A 25,747-nucleotide genomic window follows, 5' to 3' on the forward strand; every position below is an offset into this window, starting at 1 on the left:
GACGCCGTCCAGCCGCACGCACGGGGCGATCCGCGGTAGCTCGTTAACGGAGATTTGCCGTGTTGTGGCGTTAAAGTCATTTCAGATTAACGCTGACAGCACTAGTGGGAACACAACGAATATGACTGCACATTTACTCCGACATCATCCTAGTGCAAAGACAAGTGGAAGCAGACAAAAATAACAAGCACGCATGCTACAAACTTAACCGGAGTCATTTAGACAGCCGTTAGCACATGATTCTCCTTATGGGGACCTGATATGTTTAATATGCTGCTGAGAGTATAGCCCAGAAGAAGCGTATAGTATAGCTTTTATTTTGGAAAGAGCCATTTCTCTGTAATAAACTCTCTTTTCCAAAGATGAGTGATTTCTCGATCAGATTTTTTTATTACTTTGTTGTTTCAGCAACATTAAATTTAAAAGCTGTACTTTTGAGTTAAAATATATATTTATAATTTTAATAAATGACAAATTAAAAAAGCATGAACATTTTTTTGTATCGAAAAAATATCGAACCGTGACACCAAAGTATCGAACCGAACCGTGAATTTTGTGTATCGTTGCACCCCTAATATATATATATATATATATCAGAAACAAAGACTCTTATAATAGAACAACTTCAGATAATCCATATATATATATATATATATATATATATGTGTGTGTGTGTGTGTGTGTGTGTGTGTGTGTGTAATTCACGTAGCTAAACTAACATATAGGACATGGCACTCCTTACATCTGCTAAGGAGGATACACTGTAACTACACAGTCTATTTCATTTTGAAACAACTGCTTATTACTATTCTAATGGCTGGCTGTGTGAGTGAGTTCCACCTCAGGCCTGAGGCGGGCAGGCCTGCTGCTGCTGTATGATGATCCATCTGCATGGCAGAAACCATCCATCCAGTGGATAGCTACAGGCTGCAGGCCGGCCCATTGTGTGGGCTGAGCACTGTGACTGCTCCCTCTTGTACCTCTGTAATGGGATTACATTAGCCAGGTTCTTCTGCTCCCTCTCCAGCTCCCTCTTTTTCTGTCTCACACACACACACACACACACACACACACACACACACACACACACACACACACACACACACTCTGTGAGCCCATGTGTGAATGACTGACTGTCCACTTGGCCAAGTCATGCTTGCACCCTGTTTACTTGCCTATGGCCCTGTGTAATGATGCAGGTTTCATACCCATTTCACTGATACTTTTGTTTGCAACATATAGTGTCTGGTCATTTACACCCTTGCTGAAAAATATGTCAGATTTTTCTGTTTTTCTTATTTATTTTTCCTGTTTGTGTGAGACATTGAGAGACACAGAAGGCGAAGAGAATCGGGGGGAAAACATACAAGTATAGAGAAAGACGGAGGGTTTTGTTCAGGGTTTTCCTCAAGGAGAAACTGTCATGTGTAAAATCTTGTTGAGAACCAGCAATTGTGTTTTGTTGGGCTGCACCAGCAGGGCTAAGCTGTTCATTGAAAACCAATTTGTTAATGTCTAAACGCTGCGCTAGTTTTCCCTCAAGGACGAAGATTGATATTCAACATAACCTGCCAAGACACCAATGAAAAAGAATATAGAAAGAGATGATACTCAAGAGGAATTATGCAAGAGATCTCAAGGACTAGAAATTGTTTTCATTTTTTTCGCCCTTCTCATCTTCTCGCAGTCTGGAGTTCATTAGCTTCTCTTACACTTAAACAATCTGCCTGCTTCATAAAGAAGCTAAAATAATTTTTGACAAATCTGGTGTACTTGGAATCTCTTTAGAACATCATACGTGATCCGCATAACCTATTTTAGATTTATCTGGTTTATCTTTAATGCTTTCCGTGGGCATTTCAGAAAAATCAGCTAGCCGTTAATGCTGGTTAAATACAAAATGATATAGGATTGATTAAAAGGGTCAGGCTACCAGCCTACCAAAGCGTTTGAATCTGGAGGTAGCCACCATAAAATTAAAACGGGGATCAATGGTGTGTCATATCCCTACTGCTCTGCGAGCTGAACATGTAATTCTAAACTTCATGCTGCAGCCATCTCTCACGTCAGGCCTTAGAGCATTAGGCTCAATAACCCAGCAGTCCAGGGCTACTGTTGCTAACTGTGATACTGTATTCATAAACAGCAGTGGACCACTATTAGTTTAGTATCTGTTTCCTGTGCAGAAGTTTAGCTATTGCATAGTGTGTTTGGGTTTTGATGGCTTTCATCAACTAGAAATGTTAATACTTATTGTTAGCAAACTAATACACGGGCAAAAATCCTGGGAAACCTGTGCAAATGGTGTGCTACAAATCTATATATAGATATATAGATATATTATAGCCTGGTTTGTAATAAACAATGTCTTAGATAAAGAAAGAACATATATATTTATATATATGTTCTTTCTTTATCTAAGACAATGTTTATTTTGAGCCAGACTACAATCCACCTACTATAATCCACTTTATTTTCAGTGCAGTGTTTTGTAAAAATTTGTCCATAATAAGGAATTATAGTGGAGCCTCTGAATCCTGAGAAAGCAAACGAAATTGTGGTCATGGCCATTAAGCCACGTATTTAAATTTTAAACGCTTTAAAGGAAAAATCTCGGCATCATTTTTAGTTTATTTCCAATTAACTGTTCGGTTAAGTAATGTTGGTAGTAAGTAATGATCTAATCACAACAGAGAGAAAAAAAATCAACCTATTGATCCCTCATATAATGGTTTAAAAGCACTTAATAAGTATAAAATCTTAAAAGAGTAATGACCCCAAATAAATAATTAAAATGCCCTCAGAGAATGGTTGGGTTTTCAATATTGAATAACATTATTAAGAGTCTGATAGAAGGGATGACCTTTGGAGGCCATTATTAACTTGTTCTAATAGGCTGTATTTGGCAGCATTGCCTCTATGAATAGCTGTGATGTTGGTATGACAGACGATCGATTTAATGTCACATTTGTTTGGAGATGGCGCTGCTTTGCTGTCTATCTAATGTGTCTATGTTACTGATTTCTACCTGCAGCCAGCTCTGGTTTAACCCTCAGCTTGTAATAGCTTAGTGTGAGAAACCTAGTGCATGCTTGCCTACCCCCCAAAGAGCTGTGCTTTTCATGTGATGAATTTAGGGTTTTTTTTCGAAATATTTCATTCCATATTGCTACAGGTCACTGTTGTCATGAACACGTGATAAATGTGCCAGGATGTACAGTAAACTTTTTTTCCCCTTTGGTTAAATACTTTAAAAAAAGTCTACTCTGGAAATTGTTTTTTTTGGGGGGGAAAAAAATGTACAAAAGACTGATGGAAAATATTTTCCCTCAAAGAATATGTTGACAATAATTTGGGGATCACAAGAAAAGGTCATCTTAGAAACACTTGTTTGTCTTTTTTTAATTGTTCCACCTTTTTTTTGTGACAGTATTTCTATAATCTTTCCTCCTAAACTGGCTGAACAGAGCTGGTGCGTGTAGTTCTCTTTATACATGCACAGCTAAATACACACCTTCTGACTTTCTTTGCAATCCTTCTTTTAGCACCTGTAAGTTGGACACGATAAAGGTCATGAATCGACACTCTTTGCCTCTCTCTCCTTTCCGCAGACTGCACGTCTACATTTATTATTGTCTCTCTTGCCTTACTTTCTTGGGATTTATACTCTATGAATTCGACTCAGCACATTTCAGTTGAATAAGCAGATGAAGTACAAGACTTATATACTGTGTCATAGCTTTTCCCAGACACTCCCTAATCAGACTAGTGGTCTACAAAGACAGATTTTCATTCCTGCGCTGGTGTGTTGGAATGAGATGCCACTCACCATTAGTGGAAGCTGTTATTGGACGCCAGGCTTTAAATGTAAATACGAATCAGTCATCAGCTTATTGTTTCACAATAACACCAGGCAGTTTGCTTCTTACTGCTTGTGCATTTCCATTATGTGCTGTATGAATTGAAATAAAACTTTACATTATAGCTGTGACATGAGCGAATGTTTTGCTTGTGCTCAGTTTTGCTATTACAGGAATGCTGCATTCACTTTCACTTCCCTTTCTTCACGGATTCTTTTTGCCTCACATCTTGTGTCATCAGACATAACTTAAAAATACTTGCCTCGTTGACTATAGGTCATGAGAGCCAATGAGGCTGAACATAAAGGCCTACAACAAAGACCTAGTGTAATGAGACGCACTATAAATGGAGAACAGAATCAAATGAATTGTATCCCAAAAAGTCACTTTTTCCCCATCACGAAACAAAGTTTCATAGGAAGTATTAATGTTTATTTGTCAGTGCACCTGGTGATTTTCTGCAGTCCTATATAACTTAATGATGGCACGTCTGTTTATAGTTTCAGTGGAGCAGAGCAAAGTGGGTGTGTGGTCTCTGTATGCATGTGTGTGTGTGTCACAAGCTGACTGGTGGATTAGCTGTCCGATGGCAGAAGGAGAGGGATCTGCTTTGACAGTGTGGTAGTTAGCCCATCTGTCTATAATCTGCTGTGTCAGTGTGTGCGTGCTGCTGCTTTGGTACTACCTGCCACCAGGTGGTCAGCAGTACCCCAACGCCCTGAAATAAAGCTGCGAGGGAGGTGGAGCCTAGTGGTCGGCACACGTTCCCAACAAACTTGATCAGCTGTTGCTCGTATGCTGCACTACATTCTAATACTTAAAATCACAGAGATGATTGGTCACATTTATTGAGTTAAGAATAAACTGTTATATAGTCATTATTATTATTGAGAAGACTAACAGACTTTTAGCTCTTTTTTTAGCTTTTACACTGGCAGCCAATAATTTGTGCATAAGGGTTTCCAATTAATGTGTGCAGATATGAATTAGAATAGAAACATGACCCCTATATTTAGAAAGCCTGTCTTATAATCAGCTACTACCCACCCAGCTTAAAGACAGCTGTGAGAATTAGAATATGGAATGTATTTCCCAGTGGATTAATTATATTTCACTGATCATCTGGATGTATTTTATTCTTATAATTTTTGCTGTGAATAGTATAAATAAATATATATGGATTGCTTGAACACCCTGTGGTCTTTCTGTTTCTCATACCTATGGCAGTAAATGTCTGAGAGTAATTCTACTTGAGCATTAAGTTGGTTTGAGATACTTTTAAATGCAGAAAAATACGGAGCGTAATCCCACCTGCTGCTTCGTCAGGCAGAGTGCATTCCAGTGATATTTACTATTATTCAGCAGGAGAGAGAGAGAACTTTCATAAGTAACATTCAGAATTAAACTTAACCAGATGAACAAGCAGTTGATTTCATAATTCATCTGTACTCTAACATTAACTCATAGTTACGTCATAGTATAGCTGCTGTTAATACCCTATTGGAAGTATTGGGTCTCTGATGCTGAGAGGGTTTTGTTAAGACTAGGGGTGGGGGAAAAAATCGATACTGTGTAGTATCGTGATATTTTGTTTGCTAATAATGTATCGATACAGGGACAGCAGAAATCGATATTTTGTTACAAAAAAAGTTTTTGTGGACTGGAACTGACTTCAGAGCATGTTGATCAGCTCCTTTTTCTGAGCAAGAATCCTGACATTCCTTCACTGTCCAAATGTGTTTAACTTGTTTTTTGGCAGCAATAAACATTACAGTTTACTTATTTTAATTTAAGACATGTTTTATTTTAATTAAGTTTAAAACTTTTTTATTTAATGTAAAATTATATTTTGTTTTAATTTACTTTCAAGTTCTTCAGTTGCTGAATGGGCTGCATAGTTTTCATAAATTGCATAGTTCAGAATAGCTATAATTGTACCAGATGGTTGCAATCAGTTAAGTTGGACTAGACTGTAATACAAACCGTTCAAGTTTGTCAACAATAAAACTGACTGAAATGAGAGAAAGACTGAGAGTGAGACTTTGATATTAGATAAAATGAATATTGATAAAGTTTACCTTTATGTACAGAATCTGAATATCGCAAAATATTTTAAAAAATTGCAATAATATCGTATCGTGCGTTAAGTATTGTGATAATATCGTATCGTGGGATGTATGGTGATTCCCACCTCTAGTTAAGACCATAGACTAACTTGTGATTAGAGCAGGGTGATATGACCAAAGATATTTATCACGATATACATTTGAAAATTTGCGATGACGGACAATATAATTGACACTAGACAAAATACTTTACAACTCTACAACTTTGTTAGTGCAAAAAAGCCCATCAATGTATTTTCACGTAAACAAGCAGCTGTTTTTTTATGTGCATTAAAGTTATATGAAAATTTAACAGTGCAAATGCAAATTCCTTGCTGACAGTTTAACCGAAAGGCATTTCCAGTGGAAATTAGCCGACATATCCTCAGCATAACCATGTATAATATCCACAAAACTTAAAAAGAGGTTATACACACACACAATACGGTAATATTATGTTGAAGCACAGTACGTATCACTCTGCGAGGTGCCTGCCAACGATAGCCGTAATGCTCCGACAATCCATCAAGCGGTGCGGGTTCGTAGCTTAGCAAAGTCGTACTAACACATTTGACAGATTTTCGAGCGCCGTGTACACATAAAATCATTTTGAGGTCAGTAAACACAACCAGAATTCATACATAAGGCGCACGGGATTATAAGGGGCACTGTCGATTTTCAGAAAAAAGGATTGATTTTAAGTGTGTTGTATTTTCCAAAAAACACGGTAATAACGACGGCCCGCTAGCATGCTCTACCAAAAATAGTGCTTTGTTGTGTATCTGACAGACAAAAGCTAAACCAGTTCCACACCATTGAAGTTGCAGCATTTTTACAAACCAGTTCTGGTTCATCTGTTTCATTCAACAATTCGCCCTTCTCATTCTCCGTCGCCGCCATGCTTTTTAGGCCATGTGCATATGAAAACAAAGGCACTGCACATGCACGTTTTACCCATATTCTATCGCGATATTTCATTTTCTTATCGTTGCCCGACATTATACCAGTATTACCGTGAACGGTATGATATGGCACAGCCCTACTTGTGATTGTCAATTTCAGTGCATCAGTATTGTAAAAATTGTTGCCGAGGTGTTTATGATACAGAGCCAGCTGTTTTCTCAGCACAAGAAGAGCTTACGACACTCCTTCCTTCCACAATTGATCACTTCTTTGATCCAGATGCTGTGCATGTTTCAAGCAGCTCTACACTGAGAAAAGATTTCACTCACTCTGCTATTGTACAATAGCAGAAAAAATAGAACGTCAATATATGATGGTCAGTGTTGCTATTGTGCGGGGCTGCCATAAATTCACTGAGGAATAGGAAACCTTGACTTGGTCACATAATATGCATATTTGGGTGGCTGTTGATAAAACAGGTTGGCCTGTGTGTCTGCATGACATTTAATGTGAACACGTGTCTTTAAAAGCACATCTTAGATTTAAAAGGAGCTGTTCTACAGCATTATCTTGTCTTGAGATTGCCTGCCTGTCTTTCTGTAAAGTTTTGTGTATATCGACTGAGAGGATTTAGCAATACTGAAGAAGCAAATCACTGATCAGTTCTACAACATGCCAATCTAAGTTGTTTTTTTCTTCCCCTCAGGGAACCTGGGTCGTGTTGACTACATCAGTGAGTTTGAATTTGATCTCTTCATCCGGCCTGACACCTGCAACCCCCGATTCAGAGTGTGGTTTAACTTCACTGTGGAGAATGTCCGAGAGACACAGGTTAGCGTGCTTTGGCCTTTTAGTGTGTTTGCTGGCTGTCTCTGTATGCACCCACGTCTTCACTTATTAATTAATTTAGAATAGACAATACTATCTAACTTATCCCTTTCACGCATAATGGTCATTATAGTGGACAGCTATTCAAAGGCTGTTTTCTTGTATTTGTGTCAGTGTTGATGGTATACTTGCACATAAACCACTACATTGGACACTGATGTGCCACTCCATACTGTCAAAACGTGTGTTGTCCACCTAAGTAGACATGTAAAAAACTCTATAAATAGTACACATTTTAAAAAAAAAAGTTCAAAAATCTTTTTTTTATGTCTAAAGATGAATAAATATATGAGGAAAAAAATCCTGATTGAGGTTATCATAAATCATGCATAAAAGGGTTAATGTAGATTTTTTTTAGGTGTAGACTCACACAACTATAAACTTACAGCAATATTTGCATCACTATCAACTTCTCTTCTTACTTTAATATTACATATATCTTATTATGAGTAAAGATTGTAGCTGCAATTTGCAACCAACTGTTTGCCACTTCCTGTTTGGTGGCCTTTATTTTAAAGAAATAATGCTAACTTTCTTCAAGAAGCAGTGTTTGGTTTGTCTGTTCTGAGCTACTGTAGCAAAACATGGCAAACTGGATAGAAGAAAACTCCATATAGATATAAGCAATTGTTTTAACCCAAGGAAACCAAAAATGTAAAATTTATACAGCTCCAAATCACAACAACAATCACCTCAAGGCTGTTAAAGGTAAGGTAAAGTAAAGACTCTACAATAAAAGAGAGAAAACCCCAACAGTCAGACAGCCCCCCTATGAGCACGCATTTTGCAACAGTGGGAAGGAAAAACTTCAGGAAGAAATCTATGGGAGAGCCAGGCTCAGGGCCCATGATTAAATGATTAAATGCAAAGTGTTGTATAAACATATAGAGAGTAAAAAGAGGCGAGTAGAGAAAAACTCTGCATCATGGGAAGCCCCCAGCGGCCTAGGCTTATTGCAGCATAACCAAGAGAGGGTTCAGGGGACCTGATCCAGCCCTAACTGTAAGTTTAATCAAAAAGGAAACTTTAATCCTAATCTTAAAAATAGAGAGGGTATCTGTCTCCTAAATCTAAATTAGGAGCTGGTTCCACAGAAGAGGGGCTTGAAAGTTGAAGGCTCTGACTCCCGTTTTACTATTAATACCCCAAGAACCACAAGTAAGCATGTGATATAGTACTATGATTGCTACTACCATTTTCTATCCTAAATGCTGGTCCTTTATTTTCAACAGGATTATGCTAAAGGACATAACAAAATATGTGGTTCTCAGTATTTCTTATCTGTTATGCACAAAAATGTTAACTTTAGTTTTAAGTAAAGTTAACTTACTAGATTCTGTGTTTCACTGGAACATTGTTCAGGGGTCGTGTGCTTATTTATTTGTAGATACCAACAAGGTTTTAATGAGCAAGAGATATTACTGGTATGAAATAATATTTTATTTCTGTATGATATAATTTCACTGTGTTATTTGTAAGGATAACACTTGACAATGGGTTCTTGTTGAGCAATGGCTCCTAATAGTTGAGTGAATGCCGACCCCAGCCCAGCAGCCAGACCCTAAACTTTAACAGGTAACAAAGGCAGTGATGAAGCTGCAGCCTCGATTCTAATTGTTCATGTTTCTAAAGTAGAATTGCCGTGGCGATCCCTTTAAAGTCTCTGTGGGCTGGATTTCACCTTTGCTTGGCGCTGGCGGCTTTTTGTTCCTACCTAAATACTAAGATTAAGATCATATATGTACTCTTATTAGGATAGGGATTTGTGGTGGTGTGTGGGGCTGTAGCCTGCAGGTTTAAAGTCTAATAGTATAACAAATTACTTTCCCCTGGGAGTAATTGAGTAAAGTACTGCATTACTTTTAAGAAAAGTATTCTGTGTAATATGTGTAATACATTACACATTACACTCATCACAACGAAGAGGGAAAATACCTCCAGCATTCAGAAACATTTGACCATACAGCATGCAGTTAGTTTACACAGATGTAATGTCTTTGATATGCTGCTTAGCGATGGCGGTGACTCTCAAAGCCGAGCGAATGAGAGACCAATGAGAATCGATAAGGAACTGAATTGATAGGTGATATTGATAATGCAGTCTGAAACGCTAAATTCTTATCAGTTTCCATCCACAGTTATATGTCATATTCTATCATTTGTCCACACCTAAACATGTGCAGCGTAATTTGTCGCAATACTTCCCTGAATGTTACATACTTCATTTTTCATTTGAAAGTTGAAACTTTTTCCCCCTCAGAGCTAGTGGTAGAGGAAATCTTCAATTTACTACCTCACTTCTTGTCACAGCCTCCAAACTTCCTGCCGCTGGCAAGCTTGGAGCTGGTGATTGGCTGACAGACGTGGTCACATGGCAAAGAGATACACCGCGTGTGTGTGCACCGTGTGTGGTTTAAGGGGATGAAGGCTTCTTGTATCATTTGAATATAACATTGCAGAATAAAAAGACGGAAAAACTGACAATATTGGCATTTAAGTTTGACTGCTGCAGTGTAATTTGTGCACAGCACAGCAGTACTTGTCAGGTGTAGAAAAAAATGAGATAAAGTAAAGAAACAGACAGTCTGGAGACAGCTAGATATAAAGACAGAGTTGATTAGATAGAAAGAAGGAAAGAGACTGGCAAAAAGATAGTGAGGAAAAAGCAAATGTAAAGTGACAATGGAAGGAAAAAAGGAAAGCAAAACATAGAGAATGGCAAGGAGGGATCCACAGCGTGCTGCTGTCTTCCTGTAGCTTGTCCAGCCCAGTCTATCTGAGGCTATCAGGCCTATCAGCCCATCTCCCCGCAGTGCTGTAGTCAGCACTAATCACATTTTATGGCACTGAGATGAATGGGAGGCCTCGGCTTGGAGCCGGATCGATCCCAGGACCAGATAGACCAGCACCAGCAGCCTGCAGCCTGGGCCAATAGGATATTTGCTGTTGTGGCCAAATGACAGAAAATGTGTGAGACAGTGACAGAGAGAAAGGGACAGGGAAGGGAAATGTGACACTGTAATGACTGGAGATTTATAAATATCATAGATAATAATATGCTGTATATTGTGGTGCATGCATGCAGCAGGCACAGAGGTGACAAAAACAGGTGAACATCTATCCCTATTGCACCTCCCTGCTCGATCTTTCTTTATAGACCCCCACAAAAGTGTTTTTTCATTAAAAAACGGTTTCTTATCTGTCCAATTTCCTTCTTCAAAAAAGGTCTTGTGTGAATTTAATCTACTCCAGTGGAAGGTGTTGTGGTTAAGTGCTGCCTTTGCATTTTGTCAGAGTGTGCGTATGTATACACAGGCAGTGTGATTAGATTGTGTCTGTGTGCCTGGAATCATCAGAATTCACATAAATCTTTACTTTATATACTAATGATTGCAATATTGTTGTGACATGAAGCAAAAAAATAAAGCTGAGAAATTTAATAGAGAAAGAATAATAGCATGAGTAAATAAACCAGCTAAGTGCAGCTATAGTATGGGGGAGAGGCTGTGCTATAGAGATATCAGTGGGTTCCAGGGAAGAACTGGGCTGTTGGAGTGTTTCATCCAGCTAAGCCTTGCTAACTCTCAGCCTGAGCCAAGGGAATGGGGAACAGTAAAAGCCCGTGATATTGGAAGTGAGATGGCCATTTTGAAGGAATGTAAGCTGGTGAAACAGATTTGGTCTGCCTCAATCAGCTTAGCAGCTTTGTGGAAATTGGCTTCACCGTAGCACCGGTTATGATGGATGGCCGGATGGATGAATGTCTCTTTTTTTGTATGTCCTTCCTTTTTGTGTGGTTATCGAACCACTCACTTACCTCTGAAAGTTAAGACCAATTCTGGTTATGTTGGTGGCAATGAGTGGGCCATGTGACTGTTTGAAGCAGTGTTAATTTTTCAGGAGAGGTGCACAAAAATTGTTTTCTTCTCAAAGCAAAAAGTACAAAGTTTGTGTATTACTGAAACACATGAAACGACACGAGCCCTTACTTACTATGACCTGTATGAAAGCTTCACGTGATTTAAATTAAGTTTTAATTTCCTGCTTATATTAAAATGAGCACCCACAAAAGAGGCTTTAACCTTACCCTTATTCTAAAATGAAATTTAATTTACTTTAACTTAAAATACATTTATATTGATTTCTCAAAGACTCATTTTGCAGCAGGAAAAACCCAGATATTAGACAGAGACCACATGCTGGTGTATGAAATTTAGATGCATTGGAAGTCACAGCTATTTGATGGATTGCTGTGAAATTATTTAGGTTCATATTCCTCTCAGCGGGCATGTACCTGCAGAACTTATGACATCCCCATCAGTCTCAACTGTCTTTTACAAATCTCATCTGCTAACATGCTAAGCAGAGATGATGAACATAGCATGCGTTAGACCTAATAAACAGCAGCATGTGCGAAAGCATGAAAAATATGCATGACTGCGTATTCTTAGTGATGTGACCAACATGTGACTTGATAAGCGATTGAAATGGACTCATTTATTATTCAGTTTTGGTTGTTGTTTTTTTTTGTGCTTCATAATTTCTGTAAAGTGTTTCCCAGTTGTCTGCAGAGCAGGCAGAATTAGAGCAAATTTGTCTCATATATTTGGAATGACTGCAGGGCTTGTGGCAGACTACACGACAACGAAATACAACATACAAGATCAGAGACTAGTAACTGCTGTCTTTGTTTTCACTAATAATAAGCAAGTAGGGGGGAAAAGGAGAAAAGAAATTATACAATACATAAGGAATTAAGTAAATTGAGTTAAAATCAAAGTTGTCTGATGTATGGAGTCTTCTTCAAGTAAAAATTGCAAGAAGCCAGTGAGATAGGACCTTTGAAAAAAGTTTCATACTGAGTGAATTTCTACCTGATATGTAACTTCTAGCTACCACGATGTCATTCCAGTTTCTGCCTATGTTACCATCAGAAACCAGTGGGTGAGTTGATATGAAACTCCATTGACTAAGTTGATATGCTTTCCCATTCAGCTGTAGGGGTGTACTTGATGTCAGGTTCCGTGAAGGGCACGGCTGTGAGCTATTATCATAGGAGCCTTAAGGGAGCCATTCATAGAAGACAGGCAGTAAAACCTTGCACCGAGCGCCTTCAACTCCTCCAACTGCTGCAGGGGTGATTTGTAAGCCTCACTTGTCCCAGGAAAGCACAGTGTAGAGCAGTTACTCTCCATAATCAGGAAAGAGGATGAACAGAAGAAGAATAGGCCATGTGTTATATAGACTCCCCAAAGAGCCATCATTACTTTACTTTTTCAGACAATGCTCACCTGTTCAAATTAGTGATGTTATGCAATTTGTCACGGGAGAAGTAAAAAGTTAAATAGGATGTTAAAACTCTCACCACGCCATTAATGACTTTGTTTCGCTAATGCTTATTTACCAGTGCTACGTCTCTGTCCCTGCGGTACTGTATTTTATTAAGCTTACATTATTGAAGCATTTCTTCATTGGTTCAGAACTCCTTGTTCAAGGCCTCACTTTAAGGACCTCCTCCTGGATACGTTGCTTGTGTTTTCACTTTGACTGGTGTATAAGCTATCTTACTGATCATAGAAGTTGTTGTTCCAGTGATAACTTGAGTTGTTATGTAGCTATGTTGTCGTACGAGGGCAATCCCAAAAGTAAGGTCTCCTATTGTTTTAGAAATACAAACAACCGTTTATTTTCCATGATATTTACATCATTTTAAAGCTTGAAGACTTATTTATATCCCTACATAATCGCCATTTCGGTCGATGCATTATGTAGGAAAATAGATAAGTCTTCAAGCTTTAAAGTGATGTAAATATTATGGAAAATAAACGGTTGTTTGTATTTCTAAAACCACAGGAGACCTTACTTTTGGGATTGCTCTCGTATAAGCTAGTTCAGATCCAAACTAAAAGCCACACAAACTGACCAGCATCTCTCAATCTCTGCGAGGTGAAAATTTATTTTTGTGAATGAAGTCCAGTGGTTCTGAAAAGAGCATTTCCTTTCCACAAGTCAGGGATTTTTTTTACTGTTGTCAAACATAAAATATGAACATTTAGTTAACATTCACCTCACTGTTGGACTGGTGCTGTGTCCTTTTTTGCTGGAGTAGAGCTGCAGGCTTTAGTGAGCTTGAAAAACATTTGATGTGCTGTGCTCTTGGCTGAGATATTTTAGAGTTAGCAGCAGCTCAGGCAAGTAAGTAAAAATGGCAGACTAACAATATGAAAATGTGTTAAGAGAAGAAAAGCCCAGACTCCCAACAAAACCCTGAGGAGCATAATATGGCCTCTTTAAGACTCAAGTAGAAGGAATGAAAGATAGAGAGAAACACTAGAATGTAAGGAGAGAGTAGACACCAGCAGGCTAATGGATATGATGCACTTTAATTGTTTTTTTAAAATTATTATTATTTCCCATACAGAAGAAACAGAAGCAGCATTTGGAGTGGTGTATTTCTGAGAAGTAATAGTTCTGTAAAGTCAGCTGCTGGTTGTTGTTTATAACATCAGTGCCAGTCTGGATAATAGATTTTTTAACTACGCTTGCTCTTCCATCAGCTGCTGACAGTGTCCTGCTTTAGGACTGTTGCTGCAATTTCTGTGTTGATGAACACATTGAACTTCACCTGTGCTTCCCCCTGTCTTCTCAGGTTTGCAGGGGTGTTCAGGGACCCTCCAGCTCCCATGTCTATTCTGCTTCTGTCTCATTCTCTGCAGTTCTTGCATCTCTCCACTGTCATGTCTAAGTTGTGATGTCCTTCAGCAGTGACAGTGGAACAAGGGCATAGACAGGTCTCTGGTGAGCACATCGGACGAACATGGGCTAATCGCTGCTGGCGTAGCGTGTCCATGAGCATGCACTGCAGACAGCTGGTTGGTGGCAGCTTCTTGTGGCAGGACCACTTTGGGTCTGTTTATGGGAGGGTTTGGTGGATACACAGCCGTAGGATTAAACTTCCAAACGCTGCTTGTCAACAGGTCTGCTTGTCTTTTTTCCCCCTTCATTTGTATGCCTTTGCATTGCCTTTTCTTTTTGCAGCATATGGCACTAGGTAGATAGGCACGCGTCCTGTGGTTGTGGTCCTCTTCTTTGAAAGTTCATTTTTAAGCTTCTCCTCTTTACATTCTCCAAAGGAGAGACATTGGCTTCTATTTGACTCTGCCAAAGGGATTATTTCACTTCAAACACATCACATGGGCCTAGAAAGTTTAGGATCCTACTTTCACACCCAATAAGGAAGTTATGGAAAGACTTGTGTGGTTTTGAAAGACATGCAAGGCATCAGACGTTTGTGTCAGAGAGTGTAGGGTTTTGTGAGCGACCTTTTTCTGTTAAGGCATGCTTCCTTATTGTCAAAGCTGATGCTCCCCAGATCACTTCATAATGACATGGACAAAAGGATATGACAACAGCAGAGAATGAATTTTCAAATTGTCTTCCTGATAGCAAAATGAGTTTTCCCTGGGTTATCTCTGCTGACGCAAGGTTCCTTATCAAAATTCATTGCCTTATTTTTTAGCTTGATTCACTTTAAAAAGGAGGTACAAAGCTTAAGGGCATGTTTTGAAATAAAGCAGACACATTTTTTTATTAGGCGTTTAGATTCTCTTTATTCAAACAGCAGAGACTTATGCATTGCTCTTAGCTCATAGTTTCCAAAGACTTAAAAAAACCCTTTAAAAACTGGATTACTGAATTCATGTGCCCAATACTTCCGTTTCAACTGTGAGCCTACTCATTTAGGGCTTCCTTTCAAAAATATATTAATTAATGGCAGTAAACGTGATATTTTTTGGAAAACCTCAGTTTTCATGTTTGTCAGCTATTTTAGTGGCATAGGGGAGTTTGTAGATGGGGTGATTCATCGGGGTGATTCATCAGGATAATCATCAGTTGGCCAACCCAGCATTACAACAGTGTGAGATGCTGCCAAAAATGTGTTTTTGGTATTTTATTTGCAGCAGGTGGATCCGCAGCTTCTTTGAATTGTCATGTAAAGCCTTGAAGCTTTTTAGCCTGGTAAAAAAAAAAAAGGTTTGTTAATAACTAATATCTCACTCTATGTCACATGTATAAAGGGGAGAAAATGTCATAAGTAAGGTGTTTAAATTGTATTAGGGTTTAGTGTTTGCATTACTACGTGTTGATGGACCTGAGTGACTGCTAGGCTTTACCGAATTAGTTGAGATGAAGCCTAGCAGATATCTAGCATGGGTCATAATCTAAAACTGCAGTTCTTCACTATATGGACAGTGAAACTACATTTGACTCACCACAATACAGAATAAATAAAAAGGGTAAAAAAAAACATCTCTATGCTCCCTGGAGTAGTTTCCCTTGCCATGATTGCAATATACATGTCTCCTACTGCCTCTGGTTCACACAGCCTGTTTAAATGAGGTGAATGCATTAAGATGTATATACTAAAGGACTGAATAATTTAACCACCAACAGTACATATACACCCATGTGTGTGTACCCATGTATGTACACCCACTAAATAAAGAGCACAGATATAGTGCAGTTTAAAATGCTGCCTGTGTTTTGAAAGGTTCGACTTAGAGGCTTGTTGCAGCAGGGAGCCAGCAGGCCTTTGCAGTCCTTGAATGGAGAGAAAATGTTGCAAAGCACAGCATGGAATTAAAAGCAAAAGGGGAAGGCATGGAAGGAACAGAATGAGAAATGAGAGCAGTGAGATGCTGTAAACTGCTTCTGGAGGGGCTTGTAATAATGTTGTTAATATATGAACTTTTTTTTCTTTACCTGCTATATTGGCACAGTTAAATGCAATGTTCTGAAAAGTAATTGCATTCCACTTTTGTATAAATTTGCAGTGTTTATTGATTTTATACTGCTCATTTATGCAAATCGGTGGCAGTTTCCAACACAGTGCTATTTACTGTAAATATTAGCAAAGTTTTTGTAAATATAAAACTTGCCAACCAATCCTCTACTTATCCCAGCTTTGCTCATCTCAGTCCAAGAAGTAATCAGAGAAAGATAATAAGCCTGAATTGAGAAAAGAGATAAAGAGGGAAGAGATGGAAAGTAAGCGAGAGGATCGTTGTCGAGGTTTCAGCAGGAGGCATTTTATGGGGACTCAGTAAGGGCCTTGTGGAGCTGCTGTGCATCTGCATGAAATGATGAGCCTGGTGTCAGGACATGGATCATCCTTTTACACCGAGTAATGAATACAGATTGCACACCGGATAGAGAGGCTCTGCAATCTGCTGCACCACAAATGAAACAACTGCCGTTCTAATCAAATAGTCTTTTCATGCCAGTGCAGCCCTCAACTTGGGCTAAATTCAATTCCAGATTCACAGATTTGTGGGTTGGGGGTTGGGGAGACTTGCGAGGCAAGAGGGAGTTATAAATGTTGTAATTAGAGTATTGTTTAATGTGTACGTGTGTAGACGTGTGTGATGTGTGCGAATGTTGCTGTGGGGGAGGGGTGGCGGTAGGAGGGTCCCTGGCATCGTGTTGTCGTTAACCGCTTGGTTATTTTAGATAGCAGTTGGAGGAATGGGTCCAATCACAGCAAACACATACACACTAACACACACCCGTGCACAAACGCACACATTTAGCTAATTATGCCAACTAGTGGCTTGGGAGAAGACGTTCTCTGTATTCTGTATTTAGGGAACAGCGAGGAGCTTTGAAGGAGAGCCGCAGTGCCTCTTTGATGCTGCTTTTGTTTTTTGTTTGTGGTTTAATAATTTAATCAAGCCAAACGTCCTCCTTCTCTCTGTAACTGTCTGTTGGTGGAGGCTAATTACTCTGCAGATTGTTCTCCTGGTGCTAGAGATGAGAGTTTAGATCCAGAGGGGGAGGGGGGTGCTGATGGCTGTAATTTAACAGTGTACTGATGGGCTAAGCTGTCTGTCGACTGCTGTTTTATTGTTTCGGGATGCTGCTGACGAGTTACTATTCTAATATGCACCATCTGATGAGAGTGCCTGCAATGTTGTGCATTGCAGTAGTATTCTTTGTCATCCATCCATCCATCCATCCATCCATCACCAGGATCTTCCTCTCTATATGCACACTGTGTGTCCGCAACTGTCTGGTGAGTGGTACTTGGCTGGAGGTTGCTTGCAGTTGCTAGGTGAAATTGGATACAAAGAGGTATATGTTACTGCGCCAAAAAAACGCTTTGTAATTGCACTGGTCTCAAACAGATCGATAGTTTGCATGGAAGATGCCAACTTGTCTGCAAACACTCAGAATCAGATGACAGAAATTTTATTAATCAAAATTAATGAAAATCCAAATTGAGTTGTCATAGCAGCATACCTACAACAGACAACAAAGCAGCTGTATAAAAATGAAGTGTAGAAATAGAGATATAAATAGAAGGAAAAAAAACGTGACAAACATAGAGAGCTGCTGCAACAGGCTGCCACCAGGACGGTGCTACAGTTGTTTTTATGCAGTGCCCTCTTTGTGACAGGTAGAAACCACCAGCAACCATTTGCCAACCGTTTTTCCTGAGCAACCAGGTGTGATTGTGTGACTGAGGCAAAGAGGTTGAACAAACAACACATTTTTAAAAGTAAAACTGACTTGTTTAGCTGTTGTGCTGCGTTTTTTTTTTTTTAATAACCAGAGCCTTTCATCACAGAAGAATGGAATCCAGCCGATCCTGTCAAGCACCAGCCTAAGTGAAATGGACCTTTAGGCTGAAGTGATTGATTTTGTATCTAGGCAGCCACATCCACAGCTAGTCATACGATTTTGAGCTTACAGAAATCTTTGGGGAGGATTGTGATTCGAGATTGTGGATTTTGATTTAACCTCAGACGAACATCTTTTGATCTTTTGCCCAAAACACCAACCTCTAATAAGATTACAAGTTCACAGGGAGCAACCACTTCTCCACAAAATATTTTGTTTATAAGTTTCATAAACGTGATTGATGTACCTCAATGATATAAGAATAATAGGCTTTGAGCAGAGAATATAATCTATATTGCTGTCAGGTTAGCATCAGTTGTCACACACTATTGGTGTGCTTACAGCATCATAGTAGCTATCGTTTAAGCAAGCAAGATGAAGGCCCATTTCAGTGTACTGCACAGTGAGTGACACACTACATAACTGGAACGATCAGAGCTTCAGCTTTCGTTACATTTCTACATCATCCACTTCAATTTCTGCTGAAATTTTAATAAGAATAAATATTGACCTGGGATTGTTAGGCTTAAACCCATTAAACACGTGCTGTATCAAACTATATCTTTAATCTTTCTCTCCCTGCTTGCTAGCTTATTTGTGTCTCTGTTGTTAATCTGGAATAATAGTTTAAGATGTTTATTTTCAATGTACAGCAGTTTATAAACTTATTTCCCTTATTTAATATAGAATACAGCACAACACGGTTGCTGTCTTTAGTCAGCATTAACAACAACTGACTGTTCTGCCATCGCATGAAAATTTCATTCCTCATCCTTAGCTAGGCCGAATCATTTAACTGATTTGATTTTAATGCTGCTGGCTCGAATTAGTGCTCATGTTATTAAATCAACAGTAAGACTAGATTAGTACATACAAAACAACTGCATAATGTTAGGCCCACTACAGTGGACAAATACATCCTTGGCAAAAGCGAAGTTTGTGTGAATGTTACAGTGAAAGGGATCCGAAGAGCTGAGAATGCTGGAGAAGATACTCAGCCTTTGGATTTCTTTGGAATTTAGTATAATATTTTTCACTACATAAGATAAAATGATACAAATAAAAAGTTAAATATGTTAGCAGCGCACTCGTATTAAACATCAGTGTTTTTATTAATGCAAACAGACACCCTACTAATTTGACTTCTTTACCTCCTGTGATGGTCCTTATCAGACAACGAAGGTATAGCGATCTTAAGTAAGGAAAGCAAATCAGAGAGCTTCTTAATTAAACCGATGCATTATTACCATGTGTAACGGAGCTTCTTCAGGACCATCCCCTCAATGTTGAATTGTGACTACAGAGTAAAGTGCATCACAGCCAGTGTCTTGTTCAGTCTTGTTGTTGGTTGTCAAGTAGTTAACCATGGGTGGATGGGGTGCCTTGGTTATCATGCAGTTGCACTGTGAGTCTTTGCAAAATTGTAAAATAGAGGTTAAAAGACAGGGTTTTTATCTTTCTCTATTTCTTTCTGGGGGGGGGGGTGTTATATTAGTTTATCTCACCTTTTTGTTTTTGTGTAGCTAGAAGACAAAAAAAAAGGTGAGTGAGACAGGTAATGCTGCAGAATTTGGAGGAGAGATACTCAGACTGCTCTCACACCCCATGTGGTTAGGTCAGACTAGTTGCACTAATTTACTCCAACCCACTGTCAGTGACACTGGGTTAGCTAGCTAGCTGCATGTTGCTTGCTCACCCAAAGAGCAAGCTTTGAGGAAAGACATTTATAGTCTCTCTAGTGGCAAGAGCATGTATACTTAGTCACTAATACACTGATATAGAAAGATATAATGTGTTTCCTGAGAACAGGGGTATAGTGCCTGTGTTTCCATGTGTATGTGTGATAGCCAGTGGCTCATGAAGAATTCTGTCTCTTGCCAGCACCTTGGGGTAGATGTTGTCAACATTGTGCAACTCTGTAAATCAAGACTGAGGTCGCAAATGTGTGTTTTTGTTCTGTCCATCTTAGGAGTCTGCAGGTATGTATTCACAAGCCAAATGTCAATAAAACAAAACAGTGATTATTCAGTCTGGTAGGCACTGGCTGTGTGTGTGTGTGTGTGTGTGTGTGTGTGTGTGTGTGTGTGTGTGTGTGTGTGTGTGTGTGTGTGTGTGTGTGTGTGTGTGTGTGTGTCAGAGCCTCCGGGGATTACAACTTCCTGTTCTGTTCTGAGATGCTTTGGTCACATCTGCTATGAATCTTTCATGTGTCACTGGTGGTAACCTGCTATGGGTGGGCACATCAGCAAAAACACACACAGTTGTATTTCATGTATTTAACTGCAAGAGACTGTCAGGATATTCTCTGTGATGCAATGTGTTTATTTCACACTGGTGCATTTCCAAAAAAATGTGGCTGTTGTAGTTGTTAGTGTCAAGCTAGCTATAGGTACTTTCATTCAGGAATCTCTCAAAGAAACAAACAATTTATCAGAGCAACTATCAGGAGCTTTCTGCAGGAGTGAAAAGTAAAAATATTTTTTTCAAGATTAGTTGTTTACTTTTCATATCATGGATATTTTAGGATCAAGAAAGTATAAAAGAGTGTAAGGTCTTATGGTTTTGGTCTTTTCCTTCTCTACCACCTCCAAAATGTGTGCTGTCAAGTTCTTAATGCGTTCAGCAAAACTGATGTTTGATATGAAGCCGGTAAAAATCTCTTTTGTCTTTTGTCTTTTGTTTCTTGCTTCGTTCAGGCCTCAGGGACCTTCCGGAGAGCTTGAGGCAGCATTCATATGTTGGTTTATGAGACGTTTTTTGTTTTCCAAAACAAGCTCTCTTTCTGATTTCTTAGTTTTTTGCATATTTGCGAAACTTACATGTTTCAGATCACAAAAAAATCAATTTTAAATGATGATTTGATTTTTTTATCTTTGTCTAATAATAACATTTGTTGCTCTGAAATATGCACGCCTGACAACTGTGCAGAACACTAAGAAATCAGGAGGTGATGAGTGTAAAATTATCATAACCTGGAGAGCTACAATAACTACATTCATTTGAAATCTGCCAGGTTCTAAATAAACATCAGTGTTTCTCTCACACACCTGGACTCTCTTCTTCTTCCACCTTTTCAGCAAAATAAATTTTGTGGTCAGAACTTTTGTCCAACAGTTGCAAAGCTTGGCTCTACTCTCACAAAGGACCGTCACTTTCATAGATTCTAAGCAAAGAAAACCTTATAGGGCCTCTCTGTAAAACACGATTTAGATTGGCGATCACTGTGTGATACAGACACCTCACTGCTTTGTTCAGCCTGCATGTGTGATATCTCCACCATGGCAGCAGCTCTGCTACAGAGTGTTTTGAGAGTAAACAGATGTTGTTTGTCTTTGTGATGCTGCGTTTTAGCATCTCCTGGGATGTAGTGGACCTCTGCTTTCCTGTAAGCTCACAAAGGATGTAAATAGCTCAAACAGATGAACAATGTTTCACAACAAAAGTAGGGCTAGACTTTCTTTTACACCACAATGCTCATGGTCAACATGGATTGTGGTGGTATTGCTAAAATAAATATAGTTAAAACCATGACCTTTCCTCGTGAAAGAGATTTAACTGCATTTTCACATGCAAGTATAAATTCTTTGTCAAAGTGTCAGTAAAAGACTCTACATTGAACACTAATTTGCACAGATTAGTAAGAAATAACCAACTAATTGGTGTCTTCCCACCCAGCAAAAGCTCTGTGAAAAGATGTTGAAAAGACAGCTTTGCATCTAACAAAGTTGATATTTGCTTAAACAGGGAAAGGTGAAAAGTTGTCTGATGAAAGTTTCATCAAAAGTTGTCTCGAAAGTGAATTCCTTTTATGTCAAATCTTTTGGTTGAAAAGTGGAGGACATCTTTCTTCTCGGTTTCTCTCCAAACTCCTCAGACAGCCAGCAGATTTGAGCCCAGAATCTTCTTGCTGTGAGGCGGCACTGCTAATCAGCGGGCTGTTGTTGCTCACCATGCAATGCAAAATGGGACACAACCCCAAGAGGAAGACAAATTATATGTATATAGATATCAGCATCAGTGTCTAACCTCACAAATGCGCTTCTGTAAGAATGGGTATAGTGTATCTTATGGGGGCACTGTTACCATTAACATTTTATTATTCATTTTTAAAATTGCACTCACTTTATTAGTTCAACTGCTCTTTGGCGCATATATCTGATCAACCAATTACATTGTAGCAAGTCAGAACATGTTGGAATGCAGTTGTGGTCAGTATGACCTGCTAAAATTCAAATGAAGGAAGAGAGTTGATTTAAGTGACTTTTGAATGTAGTATGGTTGTTTGTGCGAGGTGAGCTGGTGTATGTGTGTTTTGAACTGCTGAGATTTTTCCACACAACCATGTTTAGGGTTTACAGAGAATGACCTGAAAAACAGAAAATGTCCAGTGAGCAGCAGCGGGGTGAAAATGCCTTGTTGAATCAGAGGTCAGAGGAGAATGGCCAGACTGCTTTGAGCTGATAGGAAGGCAGCAGTAACTCAAATGAGCAGCAGGTCCCTGAGGTCATGTGATCAGGGCCTGCTGGCAATACATCATACAAGGTTGAGAAATAAGGGCGACAGAGCTTTTCCAAGCGTCTGGGACTCTCTCCCTTTGAGACTGAGATCTGTGGACTTGGTGATCTGTTTTTTAAAAAGCAGCTAAAAACTTGTTGTAAAGCACTTTGTAAAATTTGTATGCGGCCTTTCAAAATAAAGGCGTGGCTGTGGCTGAGGAGGCAGAGTAGGTCATCAACCAATCGGAATCATATCGGTTGGTGTTTCAGTCCCTACATGCTAAAGACTGAGTTTCATCAGAGTGTGAGTGTTGGATAGAAAGCATTTAGACATAATAAAAGTGTGTGTGTGAATAAGACATGTCTATTTACTGTTTCTAAATAAAATTTGACTTTACTTTAACCACTCATTACAAGCTAGCTATGCAGACAAACATCTCACAACAACGTCGGACCTTGAAGCTGCTGGACGACCACAACAGATTCCTCTATTGTCAGGTAAGAACATGAAACCAATGTTACCATTTGCACAGGCTCATGAAAATCAGTAAACAAGATTGGAAAAAACATTGCCTGGTGTGATGAGTCTTGATTTCTCCTGGGACATTCAGATGGTAGGGTCAGAATTGGTGTAAACAACACAAAAGCATGGATCCATTCGTGGTAGTGTAATGGTGTGTGGGGTTTATTTTAGTACCAAATGAGCATCATTTAAATGCCACAGCCCAACCCATCTTCTGATTGCTACTTCCAAGGTCACCAGATCTCAATCCAGCAGAGCACCTTTGGCATGTTGTGTAAGGGTAGATTGGATGTGGAGCTGACTAATCTGCAGCAACTGCGTGATACTGTCATGGCAGTAAGAACCAAACTCTCTGAGGATCGTTTCCAGTTCCTTCTTAGATCTGCGCCACAAAGAATTAAGACAAAATTGGTACGAGAAAGCCGAACCTAATAAAGTGGCCAGCCAGTGTGTCGCTTCAGAGTAGATCCAGCCAAAACTCAGTATGTAAAGATTTTATATGAGAAATTTGATTCTTTCTAATACATCAGGGACGTTTGTATAGAAGATGATAGCTGGAGAGCTACATAAATGGCAAGAAACCGATTGTTCCTCTCCACTCTAATTGTCCTATCATCATTAGCCAGCAGTGAACACTGACAGGCTATGTGTGCTGTCAAACCCTGAGTCCCCAAGGAGAAGCTTGCCTCTGTGGCTACTGGATCTGGCAAGCATACATCAGTACACTAAAATGAAAAGCCTGAAAAATGTCAAGAACCAAAGGAATGAAGGAAGAAAATGAAATGGGGGAAGGCATAGATAAAAAAAGACAGTGAAGAGTGGAAGTTTGGTGTATAATGAGCAGTTGGAATGTGAGGATAGCTGAATTAATCAGACTGCTAGAGCTCATACAAAGTAGGCAGAATGCTTTTCATGTGACAAATGTGTAATTAAGAATGATTTTAACCCCCCCTCCCAAACACACACACGTATACACACATGCACACTCCTTGATGGACTTGAGGTGGGCGGGAGGAACAAAGCATTTTTGTGATTCCCTGCATGTGTGCGCGAGTGTGTGCTTGTGTGCATGTGTTTTCAGACAGAGTGCGCACAAGTGAGATGAGATGGAAGCTTTAATTACAGTCCTATTAGAATAACACCAGCCCCCATTGCTCACTGATAGTGAGCGATAGGATGGGATGTTTTCATTTTGGCGCCTAGCCCTTTTTTGTCTTTTCGATTTGACACCATATTTTGTCAGCCAGAATGTGGAATTTAAAGATTTTTTTTGAGCCCACACACAAGATATTTATTTTGACTTCTCATTTTGTCAGTGACAGCAAAGATGTTTGATCGCTGGCTTTGGAAAGCCTGTCTACAGATTTTGTGTTATCCACTGTGTTCTGGCACAGTTAGCTGGCATGGATTTAGTTTTCACCTACTGTAACAGGGCATGGACCAAATCAACTCGGGGGGGGGGGGGGGCGTTTGGATCATTATGACTGTCCTGTTAGAACAACATATGTTTAAAACTTTGAGGTTGAAAATAAGAAGCCTTAAAGTTGATATAGAAATAAAGGGTTTTTATCAATGAATGGAAAACAGTCCAAAAAACTAAATATATTCATATATTTGTGTGTACTTATACTTGTGCAATGTGTGCAATACTACTATAATCAGTACAATGCATTTAAGTCAAGAATTGGTAACATTAATATTAATATGTATTCACTAAATGTTTCACCCTCGAGTTTACAAATACACTTTAATGCCAAAAGTTTTTTTTAACTAGCTTCACAAGCATATGAATCTAAGTGACATACCATTCTTAATCAATAGGGTTTAAATGATGTCTGTCCACCCTTTGTATCTATAACAGCTTAAATTCTTCTGGAAAGGCTTTCCACGATGTTTAGGAGTGTGTTTATGGGAATTTGGACCATTCTTTCAGAAGTGCATTTGTGAGGCCTTGCTCTAATTAAAGGTGTTCTGTTGGGTTAAGGTTAGGACTTCCAGACTCACTTATCCGTGTCTTTATGGACCTTGCTTTGTGCACTGGTGCACAGCCATGTTGGAACAGGAAGGGACATTCCCAAACTTTTCCCATAAAGCTGGGAGCAACAAATTGTCCATAATGTCTTGGTATACTGAAGCATGAAGAGTTCCTTTTGCTGGAACTAAGGAGTTGAGCCCAACTCCTGAAAAACAAACTCCCCCAAACTTTACACTTGGCACAGTGCAGTCAGACAAGTACAGTTCTCCTGGCAACTGCCAACCCCAGACATGTCCATTGGATTGCCAGATGAAAAA

At 39.2% G+C, this 25,747-nt stretch overlaps 1 protein-coding gene across 1 annotated transcript in view; it reads left to right on the plus strand.

Moving 5' to 3' along the window:
* The window catches only part of agbl4 (AGBL carboxypeptidase 4), a 346,701-nt gene that overhangs the window by 25,190 nt on the left and 295,764 nt on the right, over window positions 1-25,747 (plus strand). The window contains exon 3 of the mRNA XM_084920463.1: window positions 7,575-7,699. Within this exon, the coding sequence (XP_084776589.1) occupies window positions 7,575-7,699 (125 nt within the window). The remainder of the gene's footprint in view (window positions 1-7,574; window positions 7,700-25,747) is intronic.

The sequence above is a fragment of the Perissodus microlepis genome, chromosome 23 (assembly GCF_051167445.1).
Source record: "Perissodus microlepis isolate ML-2025 ecotype Zambia chromosome 23, ASM5116744v1, whole genome shotgun sequence".
Lineage (NCBI taxonomy): Eukaryota > Metazoa > Chordata > Actinopteri > Cichliformes > Cichlidae > Perissodus > Perissodus microlepis.